The sequence below is a fragment of the Echeneis naucrates genome, chromosome 15 (assembly GCF_900963305.1).
Source record: "Echeneis naucrates chromosome 15, fEcheNa1.1, whole genome shotgun sequence".
NCBI classification, from domain to species: Eukaryota; Metazoa; Chordata; class Actinopteri; order Carangiformes; family Echeneidae; genus Echeneis; species Echeneis naucrates.
Genome location: NC_042525.1, coordinates 2,322,392 through 2,345,275, shown reverse-complemented (window position 1 = coordinate 2,345,275; position 22,884 = coordinate 2,322,392). Strand labels below are relative to the sequence as shown.

The window sequence follows — 22,884 nt, the reverse complement described above, 5'->3', positions numbered from 1 at the left end:
GTATATCCATCTACCCCCCCCCCCCCACACACACACACACACACGCACACACACTCTACAAAGCTCCTTTCCCATGTACCTTGGCCTCCTATTCCAATCCAGAGCGAATACACACACACACACACAAACTAATTTGTTAGTGCAAATGAAGGTGGGGGGGGCTTTAGAGTTCCCCCTCAGGAAGTTAGAGCTGTGACATAAACCTCACACACACCTAGAAATTGTTCCTCTAACATACTGACCACTTAATGGGGACATCAGAAAAGACTGATGATGTCATCGGTGAGAAACATGCCATTAAAGGGGCAGCACTGCTTCGTATCATGCGCGGTGGTCAAGCTGTCTGATTTAACGGCGACCCGCGTGTTAGTGGCAGACAGAGCTGTGACATCACCAATAAACAAATGGGTTGCGACCTCAGTGTGGGATGTAACTCACAGCTGGGAGGCCGTTTTAAGCCCTTTAATGACAATTAATGTCAACAGGACAATTAGTGCACATCCACCGAAGTGCTTAACTGTAGATGGGCTGGTGGTGGATCGATCGTCCATACTTATCTGAAGATTGATTCGGACACGCGGAGGTTGGCTCTCATTCTCACTGTCCGAGAGTCTCATCTTTTTGCTTTCCGCACTATTCTCCCTCCATGTCGGATCGATAGGAAATGGCCCAAAAAGAACATGTAGTGGAATGGATGTCTTTTCTGTGTTAAGTGGGAGAAATAATCACAGCATTAAACCACTTGTCTTTTTGATCGGCTGAAAACCAGGGACACCCATGAGGATCCCTAGACCTCAGCTGGAGAGTCACTGGATCAGTACGTTTCTCTACAGCTGGACACCACTTCTCTTCTACTCTGTCTCTGGTCCATTGTGGGTGACTAGACTGTGGACAACCTCTAGCCCCGCCCACGTCACCCATCCTCCCTTGTGGGTGGATGGGACAAGGGGGTATTTGAGGATGTATCCATGTGTGTACAGAAAAGGAGCTGGGTTTGGAAGGGGGTGGATTTGTTATTGTCACAGGGCAAATTCCAGGTGGCAAATTCCTGGCATGCTTGTGCGGCAGGATCAGTAACCAAAGGCCTGCGGCCGGCCCCCTTCTGCCCAGCCCGGGCAACCCCATTAATTGTGTCCGACAGAGGGAATTGGTTTCAATTGACCCTCATTCAGCCGCCCTTTGACTGGCAGACAAAGGACACAGCCACGTGGAGACTAATGCTAGGGCTGAGCAGCCTGGAGGTGGTCCAGTCGCCGCCAACCATCTCTTTCCTATCCCATGGGTCTGATCATGCTTCGCATCAGTGCTGGTTAAACAGGAAACCGCAAAGGAAAGGTTTTGTCTGGCGAATCAGATATTTCACAGTCCACTTGCTGATGCGCTGCCTGTGATTCCTTATAATCCCTTATCAAGCACTTGTGTTGAAGGCACACTCACACTCAGCCAGCCGTTAAGTGACTAAAGATGCAGCACATGTTGCTCCAGACCTGTTGCATACAAATCTGAGCATCACGTCTTGAACACGAGATCACAACTTCACAACACTTAAATTCTGACATGGAAAGGACTTCTTTGAAATACATCAGTTTTTATTGACAGAAGCATGACATTACATCAGACTGTGCTTTATCAATGAATTTTTGGAGAATCTCTTTTATGTTTAATGTCCACCTTAACTCTCTAAAAAAATCTTTACAGTTCAGGACTTTTTGTGCCAATAGAAGATTGAGGTTGGCAGTGGATTTGGAGATGTTGTGGGAAACTTTTTCCAGAACAAACCTGAGAGTTTGTTATTATTGACCCTCCAATAAAACGCTCCCCAAAGCTCTGTGCCTCCGTTAAGATAAAGCTGATTCAGTTCATTATTGATTTCTCTTTATCTGCCACTTCTTTTTCTCTGAGCCGTGTGGTCTAGTCCTGAAATCTCATCAAACATCAAAATAATTCATCTAAACTAAATTTAATTGGTACACAGTGACAGCCTCGCTGCTGCTGAAGGAATCATCTTAAACAGTTGTTTAATTTCACTGATACCACGATATCAAACACAATTTTTCTATTTTCTATCCATTTAATGTACCATAAAATGTCTCGTCTTTACTATTAATATTTTATAAACAGTGTTTTCATCTCGTACAGCTTTTTTGTTCCTGTCTGGTGGTGAACACTAACCAGTGTGTTGGTGCAGAGCGTTTCCCGTTGCAGCTCCTAAATCTCACTGCAGCGAGCTGAGCAGTGCCAGATCCCTCGTCGGGATCACAGTCATGATGCCATGCCACAACCCGTGCTGACCCATTCCGGCCATCAGCAAACAGCGTTTTCTCCCTGTTTCCAAGCTTCAGTTAGAAGGTGCTATGAGGTATAGTGGCGTGTGTGAGAGAGGCTGTGTGTGGCCGCTGGTTGTGAATCAGCAGTGCCGATGACAGTCTCAGGGCTCCGTGCCTGGACTCCCAGTATATTTAAAATCCCTCCTAATTAAACTTAATAGAATGTAAATTTAATATCTGCAGAGATTGTGTGCTGCTGGCCGGCCTGCTCCAATTTAAGGATTGATAGAGGCCAGCAGGAGGGTTAATTGCTGACTTGATCTACTGTCCCCGTGACATGGTGTGGGGCTGCTTTAATTGGGCCTGATCTGCTGCTACACGGAAAGATTTCATTAGGTTAGCTGGCCCGTCACTGACTGTAGGCTGCTCCGGATCGGCGCCCCCTCTCTGCTTCTGCAGGAATTGCAGAGGGCCGGGCCGGGCATCAATCTTCCTTCCTTTTGTCCTGCGTCCTTTTCTCTCACTTGAGCAGCATGAAATTAAAGGTGGGGCCCCAGACTTGCCCCACCCCTAATGAATGCTGTAAAATGCTCAGTAATGACAGGCCAACATGATAGATCTTTCATTTTTCACGCTGCGGAGTCACTCGTGAGCACGACCATGACTGTGGAGACAGAAAAATAAGCAAACAATTATTGAGACACACATTCCAGATTGTCGTGAATGACTGCTTTCCTTCATTTATGCTGCTGCATCTCCATTTTTATACATTTAGATTGTATATTTTTAAATGAATTTTTACCCTGCTTTGTGATTTTCATTTAATGGTTATGATAGACGTGGGCAGGAGGCCCCTCAGTCAGGGGCCTCGATGGAGGAAAGCAAAGCAAGTTTTCTAAAAATCCAGATATGCACGACTACACTAGAGGTGACAGAGCTTTTTCAATCCCAGCGCTGAACGAGCTGTCCGAGGAAATCCCACCACCAGATTCTCACCACTTTTGTGGTTTCACTTAATTTTAGACCTCCCAACATTTGTAGGATTTTCACTTAAAATGTCATAAGGGGTTGATGCTTGTTTTTTTGGGGTGTGTGGGGGAGGGGGTTTAAGACCAAACCCCCCAAAAAATGTTGTCTTTGCACATCAGTTGCAATAAACCAACAACAGTTCATCAAATATTTGATGGCCAATCGTCTGAACCACTGAACCCAGTCAGGGCAAATAATTTGCAGAAAAGACGAAACAATTTCTCCCTTTTTAGTCTGACTTTGACTAGCGTGTGTGAATCTGGCCAGCTATAAATCAAAAGGCGGCCAGTGTAATTAAGTGTACACTACATTAGTCAGGCTAATTAATTTTGGGATCCATCCATCCATTAACCAGTGGGCCAGCACTGATTGGGCCTCTGTTGTGTGGAACCCCTGACACTGGGGACTGTGACCCTCCCTGGCTGCCTTAATACAGTCCAGTAACAGATATATACACACACACACCAACCCAAATGTACTTAATCAGATTATAAAATTTTTATCATTTCCTGTCATTGTGTTTTGCTTTGTTTTTTTTACAGACCAGCCCTGTAATAATATCTTTATTCTCAAATTTTAAATATTAACTCAATGGGTGGTTCAGGCATTAAGGTTATATTTGACTATTTTATTGCTATGCCAAATTGTATTTACAGGTCCTCTCCTAAATCTGTTTATTTTTCCATAGAGGACAATCCACCTCTCACTGTCTTGATTGTCCTGCTGCAGTAAACTCCTCCCATTTACTACAGCAAGTTTAAACAGTTATTAACACCTGCTATTTGACCCACGCCTGTTTATGGCTTCACAGGTGAAACCTATGATGGAGATGTTTCTTTACAATACAATAAAAGCTTATTATCTGACTAGAAGAGACCAATCTATCACAATGAGGGCCCATTATATCACAGATAACCCATCTGGATATAGAGGGAGACTATTCCCTCTAGACAACAGCGTCTGTTCTCTCTCTCGTCGCCCTGTTTGCTTTCGATGCTAATGAATACGGCTCTGAAGACACAGAGGAAAAAAGAGTTCAGCTATGAGGGCGTAACTTGAGCGATGCAGCTTTGATGGAAGCGCTGTCCATATAATTAAAATGCTGGCAAATGAAGAACAAGCAATGGCTTCTGTTGGTCCTGCTCATTAACAACAGGCCGTTTGAGCCCGGCGCCAGCCATGCTATTGCCACTGTGTACTTGGAGGGAGGGAGGGAGTGGGGGGGGGGGGGCACTGTGACTGGCAGCTGGGAACACCATGCCAACGGTGGGATGGCGTGACAAACCAAGCCGAGGATGAGCGCAGAGCCTGGCACTAACAGGGCCTGGGAGGGCGCGCTGCCTCGTTAGGCCCCTGGGGTTGGCCCCCGGTCAGGGATGTAGCCTGAGTTACCCACTGCTGTCCCCTCCAGCTGGAACCAAAGCTGAGATGTCTCTTTTTACCCCAGACCTGCTGCCGCTCCCTCTCTGAGTATAAACAACTTTTTAAAGTTTGACACCAGAAGAAATAGTCTTGTATCAGACTGTTTAGTTGTTTTGTTTGTTGAATTACATCCTACTGTCTCATACTTTGAGGTTGATGCAAAGCCCCTAAATATATCTTCTCTCTCCCAAAAGCTTCCACTCACTGATTCTTTAATTTCCTTATCTCCTCTTTAACATCCCTTCTCTTGTCCGAACTAACTTCCCCCCTCGTCATTTCTTCATTCTGCTGTTCTTTGGTTTATTTAATCAGACCAGAACAACAGCTGGAGTTTATGTTCATTCTGTGTTAATCTGCTGATCGTTCCTGGAGTCACTGACATTTTCCTCCACGATCGGAGGGATCATGTTTGATGCTAACTTAAGTTTTGATAATCAAGTCAAGCTTGTTTTACCGTCTCAGGATTATTTCTATCAATCAGTGACCAATGATTATTCTAATGCACTGTATTCTGGTATCAGCCAGGCCACAGTCAGCCGTCCTCAGCTATTTGAAAAGGCTGCTGCTCGTCTTATTTACAGGATGTAACAGCCACCTCCCTCGCTGGGCTCCCTGTTAGATTCTGGATTGATTTAAAACATTTTATTGCCAGCTTTTAAAGCTTTAAATGTCTTGACTTCCAATTACATCTCAGAATTGTTGACTTGGTATGTACCCAACTGAGAACTGAGATCTGCAGGAGGAGGCTGGCTGGTTGTCCACAGATGCTGTTTCTCTTTTTACTGTTTTAAATCTCTTCTTAAAACATGATTTTGACAGTTTAGCCTTTGGTAATGTCTAATGCATGTTTTAATTATATTTATTTAGCCATAATTATTGTTTTAGTCAGTTCTTTTTGCAGAATAATTGAGAATTTTTTTTTTAAATGCTGCTCTGTTTTTTATTTTATTTACAATCGGGTGACATTAATTTTTTATTTTTTTTGCTTTTTCTTAGAAATATAATCATCATTATTGTTATAAATCAGAATTTTTACAAAAGACCAGGGTGGGGTCTTTAAATGGCTTGTATCAGATATTCAGTTCATTGATGTGAAACATTAAGAAAAATTGGGAACTCGTGTTCCAAACACAGTTACCAACCACCACATAGATACAAAAAGACGCTTCTTGAACTGCCGGTGTAAGTATTCTGATGTTGTTTACTGTTGACAGCGTTTACATCAAATAATATTCTTCAGTTTTATATATTTGTAACCATGCCAAGATTATGATATTATTTTTTTTCCCCAAATCTAATTAGTGAATAATCCCATCAGTCTATAAATTCAAGTAGACCTAATACTGAATCGATGTCCCTTTTATTTAATCCACCACTTTCCCTAAACAGTCTAATCTCTCTATAAATCATGAATAATCAACTTTGGCTCCCAGCTCAGTCTTTCTTTATCTCCGGCTTTATTGATGGTTTGTCTTGTCCTCCGTTTGTCGGCATTGACCCCTGCCTTTGAAATCACAGAGCAAGAGCAGCAGCAGCAGCTAACAGTGATGCTATTATTTAGTCCAGATGAAATGTGGCATAAACTGTGAAGGATAGGGATCTCTTTGTGCCTGGCACATAGTGTCCAACTTGTATGATGTCAGTCTATTTTTGACTAATGCAGTCCTCAGCCATTGCAAAGCACAACACAATAATTGTTTTTCTTCTGTTTCCATCTGATAGAGTGATTGCCAAGATAACACAAGTTGTCTCTGGGGGGCGGGTGGGGGGTGCACAAACATGGGCGCGCACAAACCGTCTCCATGGCTGTTTCCATCATTATATTCATTATAGTTTGTTCGAATGCATATGCAAAACAGCCGTCTGTGTAAGAATGGCTGCACATGGCTGCATTCACTGCCTGCTCAACAAGTCGCTCACAGTTCTCATTCAAATCAGGCGAAATCTTTCAGTCTCGCTATTTGTTTGTCTTCGTCTTCGGTGAGCATTAAAAAGGAAGAGTGATGACGATGTTGAGGATGCCAGAGGTGATAGCGCCGTTTAAACAACTTGGCCCAAGTGTGGATCTTTACTGTCAGCAGCAGAGTGATGTTGCTACAGAATGGCTCATTGTTACACAGCTGTAAACCCGCTGTTGGCACCGTGGGCCTTTAAACAACTCTGCAACCCGACATTAAAAGTCACCGGCCTCCATTCACACACAAATATCCCATCATATTTAAGAGGGCCCATTAAGGGCCCAGGAATTCATGAGCCTTTCTCTCAGCTCCCCCTTGTGTGATTTATCTGTGACGGCCATATTGCCAGGCTCTTTCAGAAGGAGTGGCTCTACTTTTTGTCTTAGAGGAGGCCCAAAACAATGCATTTCAGGCCCATTTCTCCGACAGGGCCTCCTCTTTCAGGCTGCAGAGAGAGCCGGGGCTGGCCTAACATCTGTTTGTGTCCAGAGCCAGGCGGGCCCGAAGCACAGCGTGCCTCGATGGCCCCCTTCTCCTCTCCCTGGGGGTCTTTGTTCCCGATTTCATGCTATCAGAGCGGCAGCATGTTTTCCTGCGCAGAGCTGTCAGGGGCATAAAAGACCCTGAGTGGGGTCACATCAAGAGGGATGGGCATGAAAAATTGGTAAAATGTATCACAAAGCCCACCCACTAGATGGTTGCCTAGCACCCTGTGACGGGGTGTCAAACCCCTCCCACCCCCTCCACCTTCTTCTTTCCTCAGCTAAATTACACCTCTCTCTCTCTCTCTCTCTCTCCCTCCCTGGTGGACAAGCGCATCATTTAGATGAAATGGTGCAAACAAATTAAAGGGTGGTGCTCCAAATGAATCAATGTTCTTTGTGTGCGAGGAGGGTTTTGTGCTCCTCCTCCAGTGCACACTGGAAGGAAGAGAGTTGGTCACCTGGCTGAAAGAAGGAGAGACCGCTCTGCTAGCTCAGCTGTTGCTCCAGAGAAGCTTTTTTTTCTGTTTCTGAAAGGGGAAAAATTGTTTTTAATTTTAGTCCAATTAAACTGAGAGTGAAAAAATATCTGTAACATGTGAGCCCCACTTGCTTACCAAGCTCCAACCTCTTTTGAAAGGCTCCTGAGTTAGACCATCATTAATTGTTTGGTCCTGATCTTTATTGAATACCAGTGTAATGGACTCAACAGACTGCATTCCTATTGGACCGTCACTAATCACCAGCCACTGATTGGGTCTTCGATAGCCTGTAATTGACTCAGCAACGACAAATTACCTCACTGTCTGTTTCCTTGAATTGATTCCCAGCTAGAGCTGCAGTGGGATAGGTGAATTAAATGAGATTGCAATGACTGTGGGGTGTTTATACTCATCAATAACGTTAAGTTTGGCCGTGTTTAAATGTGCTACAATTATTGCTTCACGGTTGGATGTGAATGTGTTTCCTCATTAGCAGGATGAAACGTGGTGGTTTTTTAGTTTTAAAAAGAAAACCATGAATGGCTGCAGCTACTCCTTCAGATCACAGAGCTCCCCTTTCAAAACATAACAACTGCAGCTAACAACATTCAAATGAATGCCACATTAAGATGGCCATTGAGCTATTTAAGCATGCATGGCCTTATTGAGAGGTTAAGAGAAGCCGCTGCGTTAAACAGTCTTACAGACATCTGCTGCAGTTGGTTTCAAAGTGCTGACTAAAAGTGGTAGGGGAGGTTTTTCAGATTAAATCTCTCATTAGGTTTTCTTTGTACAGGTGGCAGTAATGTGTCAAGAGCCCTGCCTGAGACAATGCCCTCCTCTTAGTGGGACTAATATGCCTCAGGAGAACCCACCCTCCTTTTACTGCCACTACTTTACACAGAGACACAGTTACAATGAAGCATCTGGTGGCTTTTTCCTGTGTAGAAGGCTTTTCCATGCCCATTGTGAGTGTGTGTGTGTGTGTGTGTGTTAGTGTATGTGAGAGTAGGCTTAGTTCATTTCTGTGGCCCGACTTGTCTCGTTTCAGTCGCTGTGTGTTTCTCTTTAACTAAAATGTTTGGAGATCTTTTCTGAAGAGAAGCTCCCAGCTGAGGCTGGAGGGAGTTCGGGTGGGTGGGCAAGTGTGTGCTCGTGCATCTGTGTGTGTGTGTGTGTGTGTGTGTGTGTGTGTGTGTGTCACCCCCCAGCAGTGGGAGGTCGCCGGGGTCAAAGTGATGAATTTTTATGGGCCTGTTCCCTGTGTTTCAGCCCTGTCCCTTTCTCTGCGCGCTGCACTGCCTCTCAAAGACAACCATGCAGGGCAATTTGTCCTGCGGGGCCCTGCAGAATGGGCCAGCAGAGAAGTTAAATACCAGGGGGGGAACACACACACACACACACACACACACACACACACACACAAAACATACACATACATTCAGTTTCTCTCTCACACGTACACACCCCTCCGTCCTGTTGTCCTGAATGATTTGTGGCCTGTCCATTATCCATTCCGAGGGGACAAATGCTTTTGGCCACTTTCTGACGGTAAAGCCAGAATGGCAGCCCTCAATGCGTGCCATTGTTTTTAGAGAAGTTTCCCAGATGTTATAATGCACAAGATAAATAGGGCACATTATCACTACCTCACACACCCTCTTACCTCTTCCAGCTAGTTGTTGACGAGGGCGTGGCAGGTTAGCAGACCTCCTACGATGTGCACACTGCCGACAAGCCTCACTGTCAGCTCTCACGCAGCTCAACGAGTTCATGGGAAGGGGTGAGAGTTTGTGAGGGTGTGTGTTAGCCGCTGTTCGGGGTGACGCAGGCCAGGTTTACTAGGGTCAAGCATTGACCAGTGGGTCACACAGAGGCTAACTTTGCGGGTGATAATGCGTCCACTTTCACCTCTCAGCCATCTTGACTCTCTAGCCCTGGTGCTGTGTGTGTGTGTCAGTGATGAATCCACCGTGTTTGGAAGCATTAAATTAGTCGGCCGCTTGGAGAGTGGAGTGGATAACTCTGGCTTGTGTCCAGTCAGATCGGGTGGGGAGGGTCACAGCTGATTTACTGGCTTTGCCGTGTAATAGCCGGCAGGATAGCAGGAGGCCGAATTTGTTGTTGCCTCCTTCGGGTGCCCCCTTCTACCCAGCTCGCGCAGATGTCGCTATCATGCATGCGGGATGGGCTTGATGAACGATGGTGAGTCGGAGAAAAGTGATCGGAGCGCGGAGCAATTCATGCTGAACCTGCCAGCTTTGTTGGCACACCTTAACTCAGCTGGCAGACCTGCTTTGCGTGGCAACGAGAGAATAATGGCGTGTTCTGACAAAGCCGCTGGCCCTGCTGACATAAAGGGGCGCCCCTGTCCCCTGCCGCTGGTAATGACGAATGAATAGTTAGCTTATTGTCCACTCATCCTCCGTGTCCCTCTGCTCACAGTCTTCTCCTCTGTCTACCTAATTGAAGTTTAATCAGTGTCTGAATGCACTCCATGGATTATTATATTGGAGGAGTGACTGTTTAGTGAGCAGCGTGAATCACTGCATGGGCGATGGGTGAGGGGAGGAGGGGGGGATAAATATATAAACTCCAGAGCAGTTAGGATGAGTTGTGCCTTGGCAGATTATATCACAAAGTTCTGCTAACAGAAATACAGAATGAACTGACGTCCACTAACCAGAGTGCACGTCCAATCCGGTAAAGACAAATGCACGAAGGGGATTTGCTTTTGCCCCCCGTGGTTGTTTGTCTCTACTTGTCGGCCCTGATAGACTGCCGGCCTGGTCAGGGCGGACCTGCCCTTGCCCAATGTGAGCTGGGATTGGCTCCAGAGTGAAGCAGTGTGGAGAAGGGATGGATGGGTTCAGGCCTGAAGTTGGCCAAGAACAGATCTTTAGATTTCAAATATGGACCATTGTGCAGAGAGCTAAATATTGAAATGCATAATCCACTAAGTAAACAAATTTATATTTAAAGGATAATTACTAACAAGTGTGGCCTGTTTATCTAAAGCTTGATTTATCCCATTGAAGACAACATGTATTTTCCTGGCTGGGAAATAAAATGTTAACGTTGTTTTCAGTTGATTTCTTTTCTAACACTCCTGTGTGTGATATGCATTGTGAGGAATGCCTGGGTGTTGTGTGTGGGTGTCTTAGTGTTTAAGTTGTGCGCAGTGGCTTGCCTCCATCTGTTGACTGGACCAGAGACAGAAGCCCTGAATGTGTGTATGTGTGTGCGTGTCTTTGCTCTTTGAAGTGGGACAGATTGCTTTAACCTCTTTTCTAAGGAGAGCAGCTGGAATAGAGAGCTCCTTTAAACAGCCACTTCCTCCTTCGACAGTCACGAGATTATCCTCCATTGATGCACAAAGCCCGCGCCTTCCTCGGCAACGTCTCATCCCAGCCCCCCGGCCTCTGGCCCTCTGCAAACACCCGGTGTTGACCTTTGACCCATAATGCAGAGATGTATTGCCAAGTCACTTTGCAGGATCAGTCCCCCTCCTCCCCCAATAGGGAGTGAAGACATCCCTACTGTCTCCTGAACCGCTGCTGCTTTTCCTGACAGCTGCCGGTTAATATTTTCCCATTGCCTGCCTTCCCCACTCCCTTTCTCAGACTAATTGGCCTGTATCAAATAAGGAGCCAATTGCAGTCAAATGAATTATGGTAATATCATTTAGGGCGGTCAGTGAGAGCGTGTCTCCATGAAATGTGCTCAGGAGGCAGGAGCTTTGAAGGGGGAGGTCTGTTCGTACCTGAGCTGTGCTGGCAGCGGGGCGGAGACATCACTGCACTGATATGGCCTTAAGTGACAGCATCAGCATCAGCTTCTCGTTTTCCCCATCTGTGTGTTTGGTGGAAAGCCCTAATGACAGAGATGCTGGGATGAGCGAGGGCTGAGGCAGCGCGTGTGTTTTTGAAGAGGAGGATGTTTTTCAGAGGACGACAGTAGGAAGGCTGTGATCAATCGGGTGCAGTGAGCCGCCACCAGCTGCACTGACACTCTGATTGATCAATCAGCGGCCTTTATGAACGGATCAATCAGTGTAAGGACAGGCCGCATCAGTACTGACGTGCAAATCTGCAGATGGGATCATTAATTATGTCCAAGCTGAATTGGTTTAATTCACTGTTATCATTCTGGGAAAGACATTATTGCTTAAAAAAAAAAGAAAAAAGGTTGCATTAGCTAATTGTTTAAATTATTACCCAAACACAAAACCTTGTTTCAGATATCCCACAGGGAGCGACACCAGCCGGCTCTAATGTCCTCTCCCTGTTCATATCCACATGTGGGTGCTCCACCAACTAAACTAAAGATTTTCTCACTGGATCATCAGAATCGTTTGGATGTTTATCGAAGGGCTATTTCTGTGCCATAAATATTGATGCTTATTGTGCCAGTGAGCGGTGTGGGCGCCTGGCAGTGAGGTGGTCAGGGATTTCTGCTCCACTGACTTTTGGATTTGCAAAGCAAATGACAGAAGGGAGTCCGCTTGGATGAATTACAAGACCCAGGCGCCTGTAGAATCCAATAAACACGAAGGTCAATTTAAACAATGCGTAAATCTTTTAAAATATCGAACTCGCAAACCTTTTTTGGACCTCCTGGAAATGTTGCAGCCTTTGCTACCCGCAATAAAGACAAATGGAGGCAGCGGGAACATGATCACGTGTTGCGTTCAGTGCCAATTGGAGATGCGGAAAAATGACTTATCTTTGCTAGCTGTGGCTACAATGGCTTTTTGACAGGGAAAGTATCTCTTGCCCTTCTCACTAGCTCCTTCTTTGGCCTATTCATTGCACAAAGCTGCTTAAGCGCACTTAAGCGCATTAGCATTTGGCTGCCAGGGGACCATATTGACCCTGCATTTGGATGGCCTAAATGAGTGAAAGATGGAGCGATTTGTTAGGGCTTTAGAAAGTTGCTTTTGGGGAGGGGGGTGAGGATGAAGGAACAGGGTTGAGTTGGTGAGGAGGGGGTGAGGGGGCCGTGGGGGGAGGCCGATGGTTGTTCGACTTTCTCTCAGGGCATGGTGTTTGTTCTAATCTGGTCTGCAGTTTCTTCGTAGCCGAAGCAGGACTGATTTGTGACATTTCAGTCTAAAGGGCCTTTTTCTGCTCGCTATATTGGCTTGACCCGATTATCTAATCTGTGCTTTGAATTTCAATCAGGTCACCCAGTCTCTGCCGTGCGGTATGGGAACCACTGGCTGAGGGATTATCTCATTCAACTGTCTTCAAACACAGATGGTCGAATGTTTAACTAATTGTTAAAAGAGTCCACAAAGGGGAATTTAACCATGCACACAGTCCATGGGGTCAGTACATAGACCCAGATAAAGAGGAGGGACAGTGAGGTGGTTGGATCTGTGTACAACAGCACCATGAAACCAATGAAATAGACACGAATCAACAAATGGTTTCCATTTTAGTATCTCTGCTGGTTTTTATTCTGATAGAGATTATTACGTTTTCTTTGACATCACTCACTTTCTTCTCCTCTCATCCCCAGAGTCTCTGCCCCACTGCCATCATGCAGACATGCACAGAGAGCAGCACTGGTGAAATCAACCAGCTAATATTCCGGGAAAGTGATAATGACCGAAAGGTATCTATCTATTTATTTATCTGTCAGTCTGTCTGTCTACCTATCATAGCAATTTGTAAACATAACCGGATTAATGTAATCACTATCAACTTTTAATCTCAAATTTATTTAATTTCTCCTGAAAATAAATCAGGCCAATAAATGGTCCATCTTCAGGGAAATGGGTGACGATTGTTGGACTGGTGGGTAAACTACTGAAACTGCCAGCCTGCAAAATAAAGGTTTGACTTGATGGAGCGCTTTTCACAGTTATCAGTCCCGAAGTGCTTCACAATCAAAAGTTGCTGGGTTTTTTTTAACAGATAAAATAGCCAGTTTGAAAAATTCCTGTGTCAGAGTTCACAGCAGTTGTGAATGATTGACATTAATCCACATTTAAAACGCTGAGTTGTGATTAAATCTTAAAAATACTAATGATTCTCTGGTTGTACATTGTCCAGGTTGTCATACACCTTAACATGAGATATTCCAGGTTGTGTTAACATCTCATGTAAAGCCGTGTGATGCTTCAGTGAGACGTGTAGAATTAACAGTGCTGTCTGCTGCTGCGGCACTCTGCTGTTCATTAGGGCTCTAATTACAAAGTGCAGTTCACATTAGTGTTGGTATTAATCAGATCTCCGTTTCTCTCTCACCCCGATTTAGGTTGTTCTTCTGCTTGAAAAGAAGGTTTTTAATTATGTCAACCAGGACGTTTTCCGGGAAAACAATGGGACCTCAGTAAGTCATCCCCGTGCCTCCTAACCTTTTTTATATACATCCACTCTTCTGACTATTTATTACACATTAAATGTCTTTTTCTGGCTATAGGCTTTTCATTTTCCACTTTGTTGTAACTTCATTCAATTAGATTATCTGTGAAAGGGAGCCGTGAAATTTAATTTGAAGAATTTTCATATTTAGATGCAGCAAAGCTAATGTAAAAATAAGATGTATGCACGTAGACCAACATGTCAAAGCATCAACAACAACAAACACTCTTTATAGTGAGGGGCCAAATGTGTTTGGAATAACTTTAAAATGAGTGTGAGCGTAGATGAGTGGGGCCCCTAAGTGTCTGCAGAAGAACATACTTCCACTTTTATATGGCCATATATTACATTAAGTAGTTCAAAGTTGTACCTTGTTAAAATCCCAATGAAAAACGCACACACACACACACACACACACACACACACACACACACACACACACACACACACACACACACACACCCCTGCACATCCACTGAGCAGACTGTGAAGCGTCTCGTCTCAGCAGAAGGTGCCTCCAGTCCACTAATTCAATATGAACTGTCATTGGAGGGGGAAGTGATGATTTCCTCCTTTGTTTTAAACCATTTTCAGACCATCTGTGATGGTGAGACATCCCACATCACAGTATATATGAATATGGGAAACACATTCCTGTAATGTATTTTACATATGGATTTATGTTGTCATTTTGTCACGTTGTCCGACGTGATCCACATCAAGGGCAGGTGTGTTAAAGTCCAACATGATGTCCTGTCAGCCTGCATCGCTGTGAGTGTTTGCGATGCAGAGTACATGCATGTGAAAACACACATGCATGTACTCTGTAGTATTTTTAAGTGAGAAAGTTTTCAGTCACAGAAAAGACACTGAATTTAAATATTTTCTAAAAATATTTACTACTTTTTATATTAAATAGGTACTATGATGCTCTCCCCAAAATTAAGCCAGACTTAATTTGTGTTAATTCAGTTTTAGTAATATGTTTGGTCACATAATTCTGCTCTTTAAAAGCGAGAGAGCTAATCAACATATCTCATATAACACATCAACATATCATGAATTTTATTTCCCCTGTAAAAGCATATTAACCACCAAAGTAGCAGGCAGGGAGATTTAATCACTCAGCTGATTAACCAAAGATGGAGTTTGGGAGACACTGATATCGGCAGATATTGACCGTGCACATTGTACAGCGAGACATCATTGAATTTGATCAGCAGAAATATGTAGGAGCCCTGAATGTGTGACAGTCAGAGGCTGAGGTGCCCTCTTATTTCCTCCTCCCCTCCTCCCTCTCCTCCTCCCCACCAACCCAGATAAGATGGATGACATAATGGGGGCATCAGAGATAATCTGATGGTCATGGTCTAGTTAAACACACCATGTTATGATCCTTATAAAACAAACTACCTTTCCAAAAGGATAAATGTTCCTCCTCACACTCCTCTGCTGGGGAAGGGGGGAAAAATCCATTGCATCCTTCATCAACTGTAAGACTTGTACCAGCCTGACAGAAATTTAATTCGAGGCAGCTCTTGAAAATAATTATTGTATTTTGAGAGGAGTAATCATTGGCCGGGACATGATTGAATGTGTCCATGCCTATTGACTTTTGCTATGATTAATAGGTTTGTTTAGTCGATATTCCCATCGAAATTGTATAATTAATTATCCCCAGCGCTGTCACGGCGGGACGATGGAGAGCCCTGATGAGTATTTGGGAAGATTAAATTTTCTGGGCGCTCGTGGCGTCGAGGGGGCACCGCGGGGCCTTGGTCTGCCGGAGGAATGAAGGAGTGTGTGCATGTGTGCGGGCCTGTGCGTGTTTGTGCCGCGCAGCCGTAGATCTGCACGATTTCTCCCCTCTCCGGCAGCACACGCCCGCAGGGCCGTCCCCATTGATTTTGTTTCAGTATCTCTTTATTGTAACTTTATCAGTGTGGTGTCGGCAGATGGGGGACCGAGAGAGGAGGGTGTGTTTGTTTACTGGCTGTTGTAAGTGATGAACCTTTCTGTCTGGGCTGCCTCTCCTTGTCATGCTGGCAGCGTAGCCCTCAGCTTTACTCGAAAAGCCCAGAGACCTTTTGAACATGAGTGGAGCATAAAGAAATAACGAACAAATGATGTTCTTTAATATTTTACCTGTCAGAGCTCTTAAGTGACAAAACAGAAGCCCAGCTGAATGAAGTCTGACCTTAAAGGCTTTATATAAATTGATGCTGTATTGTGGTTTGTCTTTTAGTTTAGCTTTGTTTCATTCTGAGCAACAACAATTCTCCTTATCAGAACACACACAACGCTTTATGTGTAGCTACAATAGCTTTTCTTCCAGCAGTGCACCTGAGCTGAAAGTAAAGACGGTATCTTAAATATGTAAATCAGTTTATGGTCTGATTAACAGAATGCACACAGATAGACCCTTTGGACATTTGGCTGCTGACCAGATCAGTGCATTTTCCCCTTGGAGCCATTTTTCTATTTATTTTTGTAATTTAAATGTTGACATTTTTTCTCATACCTGCCATGTCTTTCCATCAGCCCAAACCTCTGTTGTTTTCTCTGTTTCTGCCTGTTTGTCTAAATGAAAAATCTTACTGGAATCTGTTCAGTATATCTGGACAGCTCTGCTCTCTGCTGTGTCGTGTTTAGTTTGGGTCGGCCCCCCTCTCAGTACCAATCGGCCCTGCCAGTGACAGTTTATTGCTTTTCCGCACAAAATAATGAAGATCTCATAAAAAGAAGGAAAAATATGGCTCCTGCAATGAAAGCCAAGTGTGAGGTGTAAAAATCAAATTAAATGACCTTTCACCCCAACATTTATTGATGGCTTTTAATGGCAGCAGGTGTTGTCACAGTCCGTATTTGACAATGCGTAAATCAAAGCACAATTACAGGTGGTGGACGTTCATCTGGGTCTGTGTGGAGGGACAGTGGGGGCCACAGACCTGCCCCCCCACTCCCCCTTTTTTTTTTTTAAACCTTCCTCAAAGTCCTGCCTCTTCACCATCAGTACCAGTCTGATTTAGGAGCACGCTGATCGTCCAAGCAGAGTCAGAAATTTGAGCCGATGACAGGCCAGTTTTTATCCAGACACTTCTTCATCTTTTTCCCTCTGTGAGGGCGTCATCTCACACCACTTCCTGCACAACTCCCAAGGTCATTTCTGGTTGACAGACTGCTCCTGGTTTTTATAAGGATGTGAAGCTGTGAACCAGTATAATCTGTTTTTTTTTTGACCTAACAGAGCAGCAGAGCATCATGGTTAATTGACCTGAGATGAAATGTAGTGTGAAATTTGCGGCTGCAGGGTTTTCCATTCACCTGAATGAATTACTCAATATTCTCTTAAAGCCCACACTCCGTAAACACACACAGCCATATGTCGCTCATCCCTGCCTGTTTAAACTGTGACACACACTTAAGGCGCTTTCCCTTGAACAAACAGATTCACACCTGTGGACGTGCACATAGATACTCATGTAAACCTCCTGAAAACTGTCAGTTATTGATCTGAGCACTCAGTATGAGCTTGCATTGCTAAATAAACTTCCCACCACATTTGACCCTAAAGGCATCCTAATTCATTACACACACTAGAGTTCGTCTGGCTAATCAGAGCACATTAGCTTCATGCAAATACATCAGCATTAGTGTCCAGTAAAAAACAGGACATTTCCGCTAACAGGAAGGATGCAGTTTTATAGGTTGTCCACCGGAGAGAGCTGACAAGTGTTTTTTTTTTTTTTTCAATAACTGTTCTTCATCTTATTTTTTGGGCCTTTGCTGAGACTGTTGGAGCAATAAAGTAAAAATCAGGGTCAAAATCTAAAAAAATAAATATATATACATCACTGACCAGCTGCTTATTGTTCCACTGATCAGCAGTTATTTAATCATATTTTATTGCAGATTTTGTAACTAGGCGTGACGGAAAATTCTACAATTAAAGATGGCATTTAAAAAGAAATAACGCTGATCATTACGAGCTGTGTAGTATTCACGACGCAGGCGCCACTAATGCATGTCGACGCACAACTTTGGAGACTACAGGAAATCATGTGATGGTCAGGTTTGGGAGTCAGTGATGGAGGAATTATTACATCATGAAAGCTGCAGCTCTGCAGTCTAAAAAAGAAAATCAGTCTTTAGAAAAAAATTATTATAATTAAAGCAGGCAGCAGTTTACAATTTGTCCCTTTTTTTTTAAATTTCTTTCTTTTTTTTTTTTTTTTTTTACTTCTCTGTTGTCATGCTACTATAAATCACATCATTATGTTCCACATTTCGATTCCTTCAAATTAAAGGTGTCTGAGCAGAGCTGAGGTCAGTCCAGAGTCCAGACTCATGTCAGTGGATTCAGGGAAGTGTTTGCACTCCAATAATTGTAGAAAATATCTTTAATTTAAATGATCTTTATTGCTGTCGGGCTCAGAAACACACACACACACACACACACGCTGGAGGAAGGTGTCACTGGCTGGATGTTAAGATGGGGTGTACAGTGGAGCGTGGGGTTGCATCCCCTGCTCCGCCATCCCTCATCCACAGTGTGTGAGTCTCTCCTGTGACCCCGGCAGTGTGAGTTTGATGAATGCTGCACATCTGCCCTCCTGAACCACTGAGACTCTGTCTGGGAGGCCCCTCTGCCTGCAAGTAATGGCCACTGTTCTACACCACTGACACATAATCACACACACACGCACACATGTCATTGTGAACGCACACGCTCGACTTTGGCTCATTTACACGTGTACGAAAACAAGACAATATTTAGACAGTCGTACATGCGCAACACAAATATGTCAGTGTAGATGGAGGACTGTAGTTACCTTCTGCAGATGTAATAACACTCATGACATCCGCCTCCCTCCTCCCACGTCTCCACTTTGTGAGGACGTCCTTCCAAATATTACCCATGTGCACCGCGTTGATATTTCATCGTGTATTTGTCAGCATACGGCTGCATGCGGTACACCAATGTAATGTCATTAATATCAAGCTGCCGCTGTCAGGATGAGGTCTTCATCGGGACATGATGGCAGCCTGCTGGGTGAAACGTGTACAATAGCCCAATTTACCACTAAACGAACATGCCTCGCCTCCGTCCTGATGCCTTCCTGTCTGAAAGGAAGGGGCGGGGCTACCGCGAGGTCCTCTGGGGTTGCTGGGAAACGTCGCTGTCTGTCTCTCAGGGAGGCAGTCATGCAGGTGCCCGAGTTACCTGTTCATCTCCCAGATAATTAATGTGTACAAGGAGCCGCTAATTGCACTTTTCACTAATGATTTATGGGTTTTGTGAAAGGGGGGAAATTGGGGGAAGTGTGTGTGTACACTCTGGTGAGAGAGTACAGCTGGGTGAGGAGACATGATTGATGAAGAGTATGTGGATGTGCTGTTAGTGTGGAGAGGTTGATCCCCGGTAGGACAGGGCCAGGAACACACACACAACAACAACCGGTCAGTCGCTGCCAACTTTGGGGCCGTGATGGTGAAAATCTGTCCTGATTTTGGTCACACCTCCATCAAACTGAGTCACTCACATCAAACTATCTGAGCACGACTATTTCAAAATGGACGTCGACTCCTGCACTTAGATTAGTGTTCCTGAACACTGCACATCCCTCACCTCCTTTTCAGTCAGCGTAGATGTAGAAAAGTTAAAATACTAAATATGAAGCAGACAGACTTTAATTAGTTTGAGTTCCTGTCTGTAGTCTGATAAAACAAGATTTCCAGTTGGAGTTAATGCTGATTTAGCTCAGTGTGTGTCTTTGTTGTTGCTCTTTTTCAGACAAATCTGATAACTTGTGCCATTTTTCATCCATCCAACGGATGGATTAATGGAGTGTCTTCATCCATCTATGGTTAACTCTGGGACGTGGAGAATAGGCCCAGCCTCTAGTTTGTCTCTTATTGTTCCCTTTCTCTTCTTTTTTTCTTCCAGCTTTTAAAGTTTGACAGAGAGCTGTCGGTGTTCAAGGAGCGGCTGCACGAACTGGAGATCTCCTTCCCACCCAGGTATGAATTTAATCTCGTTAACACAACTAAAATCGTCTCAGGTGTGCTGACGGGAAGCCAGCCACCATTTCTGCTTCTGCTTCTCAAAATTTAAATCTGCACCAGTGACAGTTATTGTTTCATATCACTGTTGCCAAGTATACAACATTTTGGTTTCGTGACAGAACTCGAAGGATTAAAGCGGTTTATTTGACCGGAGAGGGAGCGCTCCTTAACGATGACCTTGGGGTTTTCTAAATGCTTCTGACTGGACAGTGACAAAAACTATCACGTGTCAGTAAATATCTTATCGACTCTCAGCCGTAAGGAATCGTTTATTAATATGTAAAAGCAGAAGGAGTCAGTCGCCCCCTGATTCTCCAAAATGGTTTTCTAAAAGCTGCTGGATCTGCGTTTGATGAGTGTCAGTTAAGTATTATTGGATCTAGTCCCAAACGGCTCCCCTGTGTGTCTGCGATATGTGCGTTGTGTTGTGTCACTGTGCGTCGGCTTTGGGCTGCATTGGTATTCTGTCTCAGTGGGGCTTCAGGGAGATCGGAGCGGGTGGTCTCCTCTCCTCTCTCTCCTCAAACAAATGCATTTGCAATTAGCCCTTTCAGAGGAGAGGGAGGGCAAACATGCGGCCGGTGTGGAAATATGTTTCGGGAGCAGCGCGTTAATGGTGCTTGACCTTTGCCGTCGGTTGTGACTCAATCAGTGCAGATAATGAAACGCTGTAATCAAACAATAATTACTTGATAAACTGCTCTAGTGGCAGGCGCAGGGTGGCGGGGGATTTTAGTGTGTGTGTGTGTGTGAGAGTGTGTGTGTGTGTGTGGGAGAGAGAGAGAGAGATACATAGAGCTATCAAAGTGTGTGTGTGTGTGTGTGTGTGTGTGTGTGTGTGTGTGTCAAGGCTCTGCCAGTCCCTGTTTTTTAAATGACTCTGTGTCTTAATCAGGGACCCCATTTACATCACTTTGCATAAGTGACAGGTGGATTTATTGTCTTTTTACACTGGCTGACTTTTGCACCTATCCATATAATACTGAATCATCTCTCCACGGGGAGGAATGAACGTGCTGCTGTGGAAGAATACAAATGATTTCCACATACTTGAGGTGATGATGAATCAAATAGATGAAACCCGAGAGCAGCATATGAAATCTGATTTGATCGACTCTGTGTGTGCGTCACACCACATTGTCTGCCTTGTAATGGGTAGCGGTGGCCTAGTTAAACTTAAACAACCCCCTCCTCCCACCTCTCACATGCACACACAGCCTACACACACATGCATACATATACTACTACCCCTCCCCCTGTCAGGTCTGCCTTGTGCTCCTTGAGCAATCAAGCCTCAAGGATTGTTCTCTATCTCATAGCCAGCGCCGGACCGGCCCCTTGCCATCTGTGAGGTTATTACTCTTTTTAATGCAGGCCATCAGAACACACCCTCGCTGACATACACACTCACTCATGCACACACACGGCTCACTTTTGTTCAAATCTATAAATCAATACTAGTCACAAACATTTAATCTGCAAGTTAATTCCTCCTGTTGTCTGACGCCGGGTAAGAAGTTGTCACAAAATGAGACACGCTGTCGAGGACAAACACGGTGACTGATGTGCACATGCAGCAGCAGCAGCCGCCGTGCAAAGGAAAAAAAAAGTGTTTCCAGCTTTGTAATTTTTTATCTGGTAACTACAGCTGAGGCTTCGTCGGCCAGCAGCTCGTTTCTTTTTCTTTTTTTTTTTTTGTGGAATGCACATCCAGCTCTGGCAGACATGCATCTCTGTCCTCGTACATAGACGCATGAATTCCTCCTCCAGCATCGCTGCAGAGCCTCCAAGCTGTAAAATGCAAAATCGTTTTACTTTCAAGAAGGCGTCTGTCAAAGTAGGCCGTGACAGGGCTAAGCACTCGGGCACTGGAGTGAGGAATTTGTCCGGGCCCTGTCACAGTTGGACCTGGAGCCAGTCGGCTGCCGCGCACTGATTGGCTGAAACACGGCTTGAACGCACACACTGCAGCCCATGTATGGTTCAGACTTTTCAGAGCCCGCGTCCAGGGAGAGAACAGATAAGTCTATTAATCAGAAAACAATCATTTATGTAATGTTTGAGACTCCATCCAGCCATTATATCATTATCTTTGCATCGGCTACAGCGCAGCCATTTGACCCAAAATAATGGCAAGTTTTACTATACATTATGGTCCTTTTGATTCCATATTTGAAATGGCATAACAAAGGTAATATCCCCTAAAACATACTAAGGCCCCAGTAACTTATTCATGTATTTTGATTGATTTAGGCCAAAGCTTTTAGTACTCCTCTGATCTGATTTCTTTGTCCCTTTTTTGCACGAGATCGATGCAAAAATTGAATCGGGACTCCGACTGCAGGAGGAAATGCAGTGGACAATGAGGGAGCAGTGGAAGAATGTATTCTGCCTGTAACGTGGTTACTGGGAATGGGCTCTGAGGGAGATTTTGAGTGGCATCAGACCAGCGACGCAACTCCATCAATGGACAAATCATGAGTGATTTCAGTGCAGGGGAAGATAGTGTGGAAGCTGTGCGGCGTTGGTGGGAGGAAAAATCTGCAAGTGGACAAAGAAGAAGAAGAAGAAACAAGGCGGAGAAGGGGGAGTAAAAGATCTGGGCCGACTCCCATTCTTCAGCAGCTGTTAGCCACTTTCTTACTCCTCGCAGATCCATCGAGGAGATGAACTGTCCTGGATCACCGAAAAACCAGCAAATGTGCGCTGTGGGAATTAGCTAGCTGAGGGCAAAGATTCATATCTCTGGCATCTATTTATTCTGCCGAGTGGCCAGAACTTCTCTTTAAAGCACATATACAACGATG

At 44.6% G+C, this 22,884-nt stretch overlaps 1 protein-coding gene across 2 annotated transcripts in view; it reads left to right on the top strand.

Moving 5' to 3' along the window:
- The window catches only part of inpp5a (inositol polyphosphate-5-phosphatase A), a 114,112-nt gene that overhangs the window by 81,511 nt on the left and 9,717 nt on the right, over positions 1 to 22,884 (top strand). For both annotated transcript variants that reach the window (XM_029520585.1, XM_029520586.1), the window contains exons 10-12: positions 13,164 to 13,259; positions 13,905 to 13,979; positions 19,959 to 20,032. In XM_029520585.1, the coding sequence (XP_029376445.1) occupies positions 13,164 to 13,259; positions 13,905 to 13,979; positions 19,959 to 20,032 (245 nt within the window). The remainder of the gene's footprint in view (positions 1 to 13,163; positions 13,260 to 13,904; positions 13,980 to 19,958; positions 20,033 to 22,884) is intronic.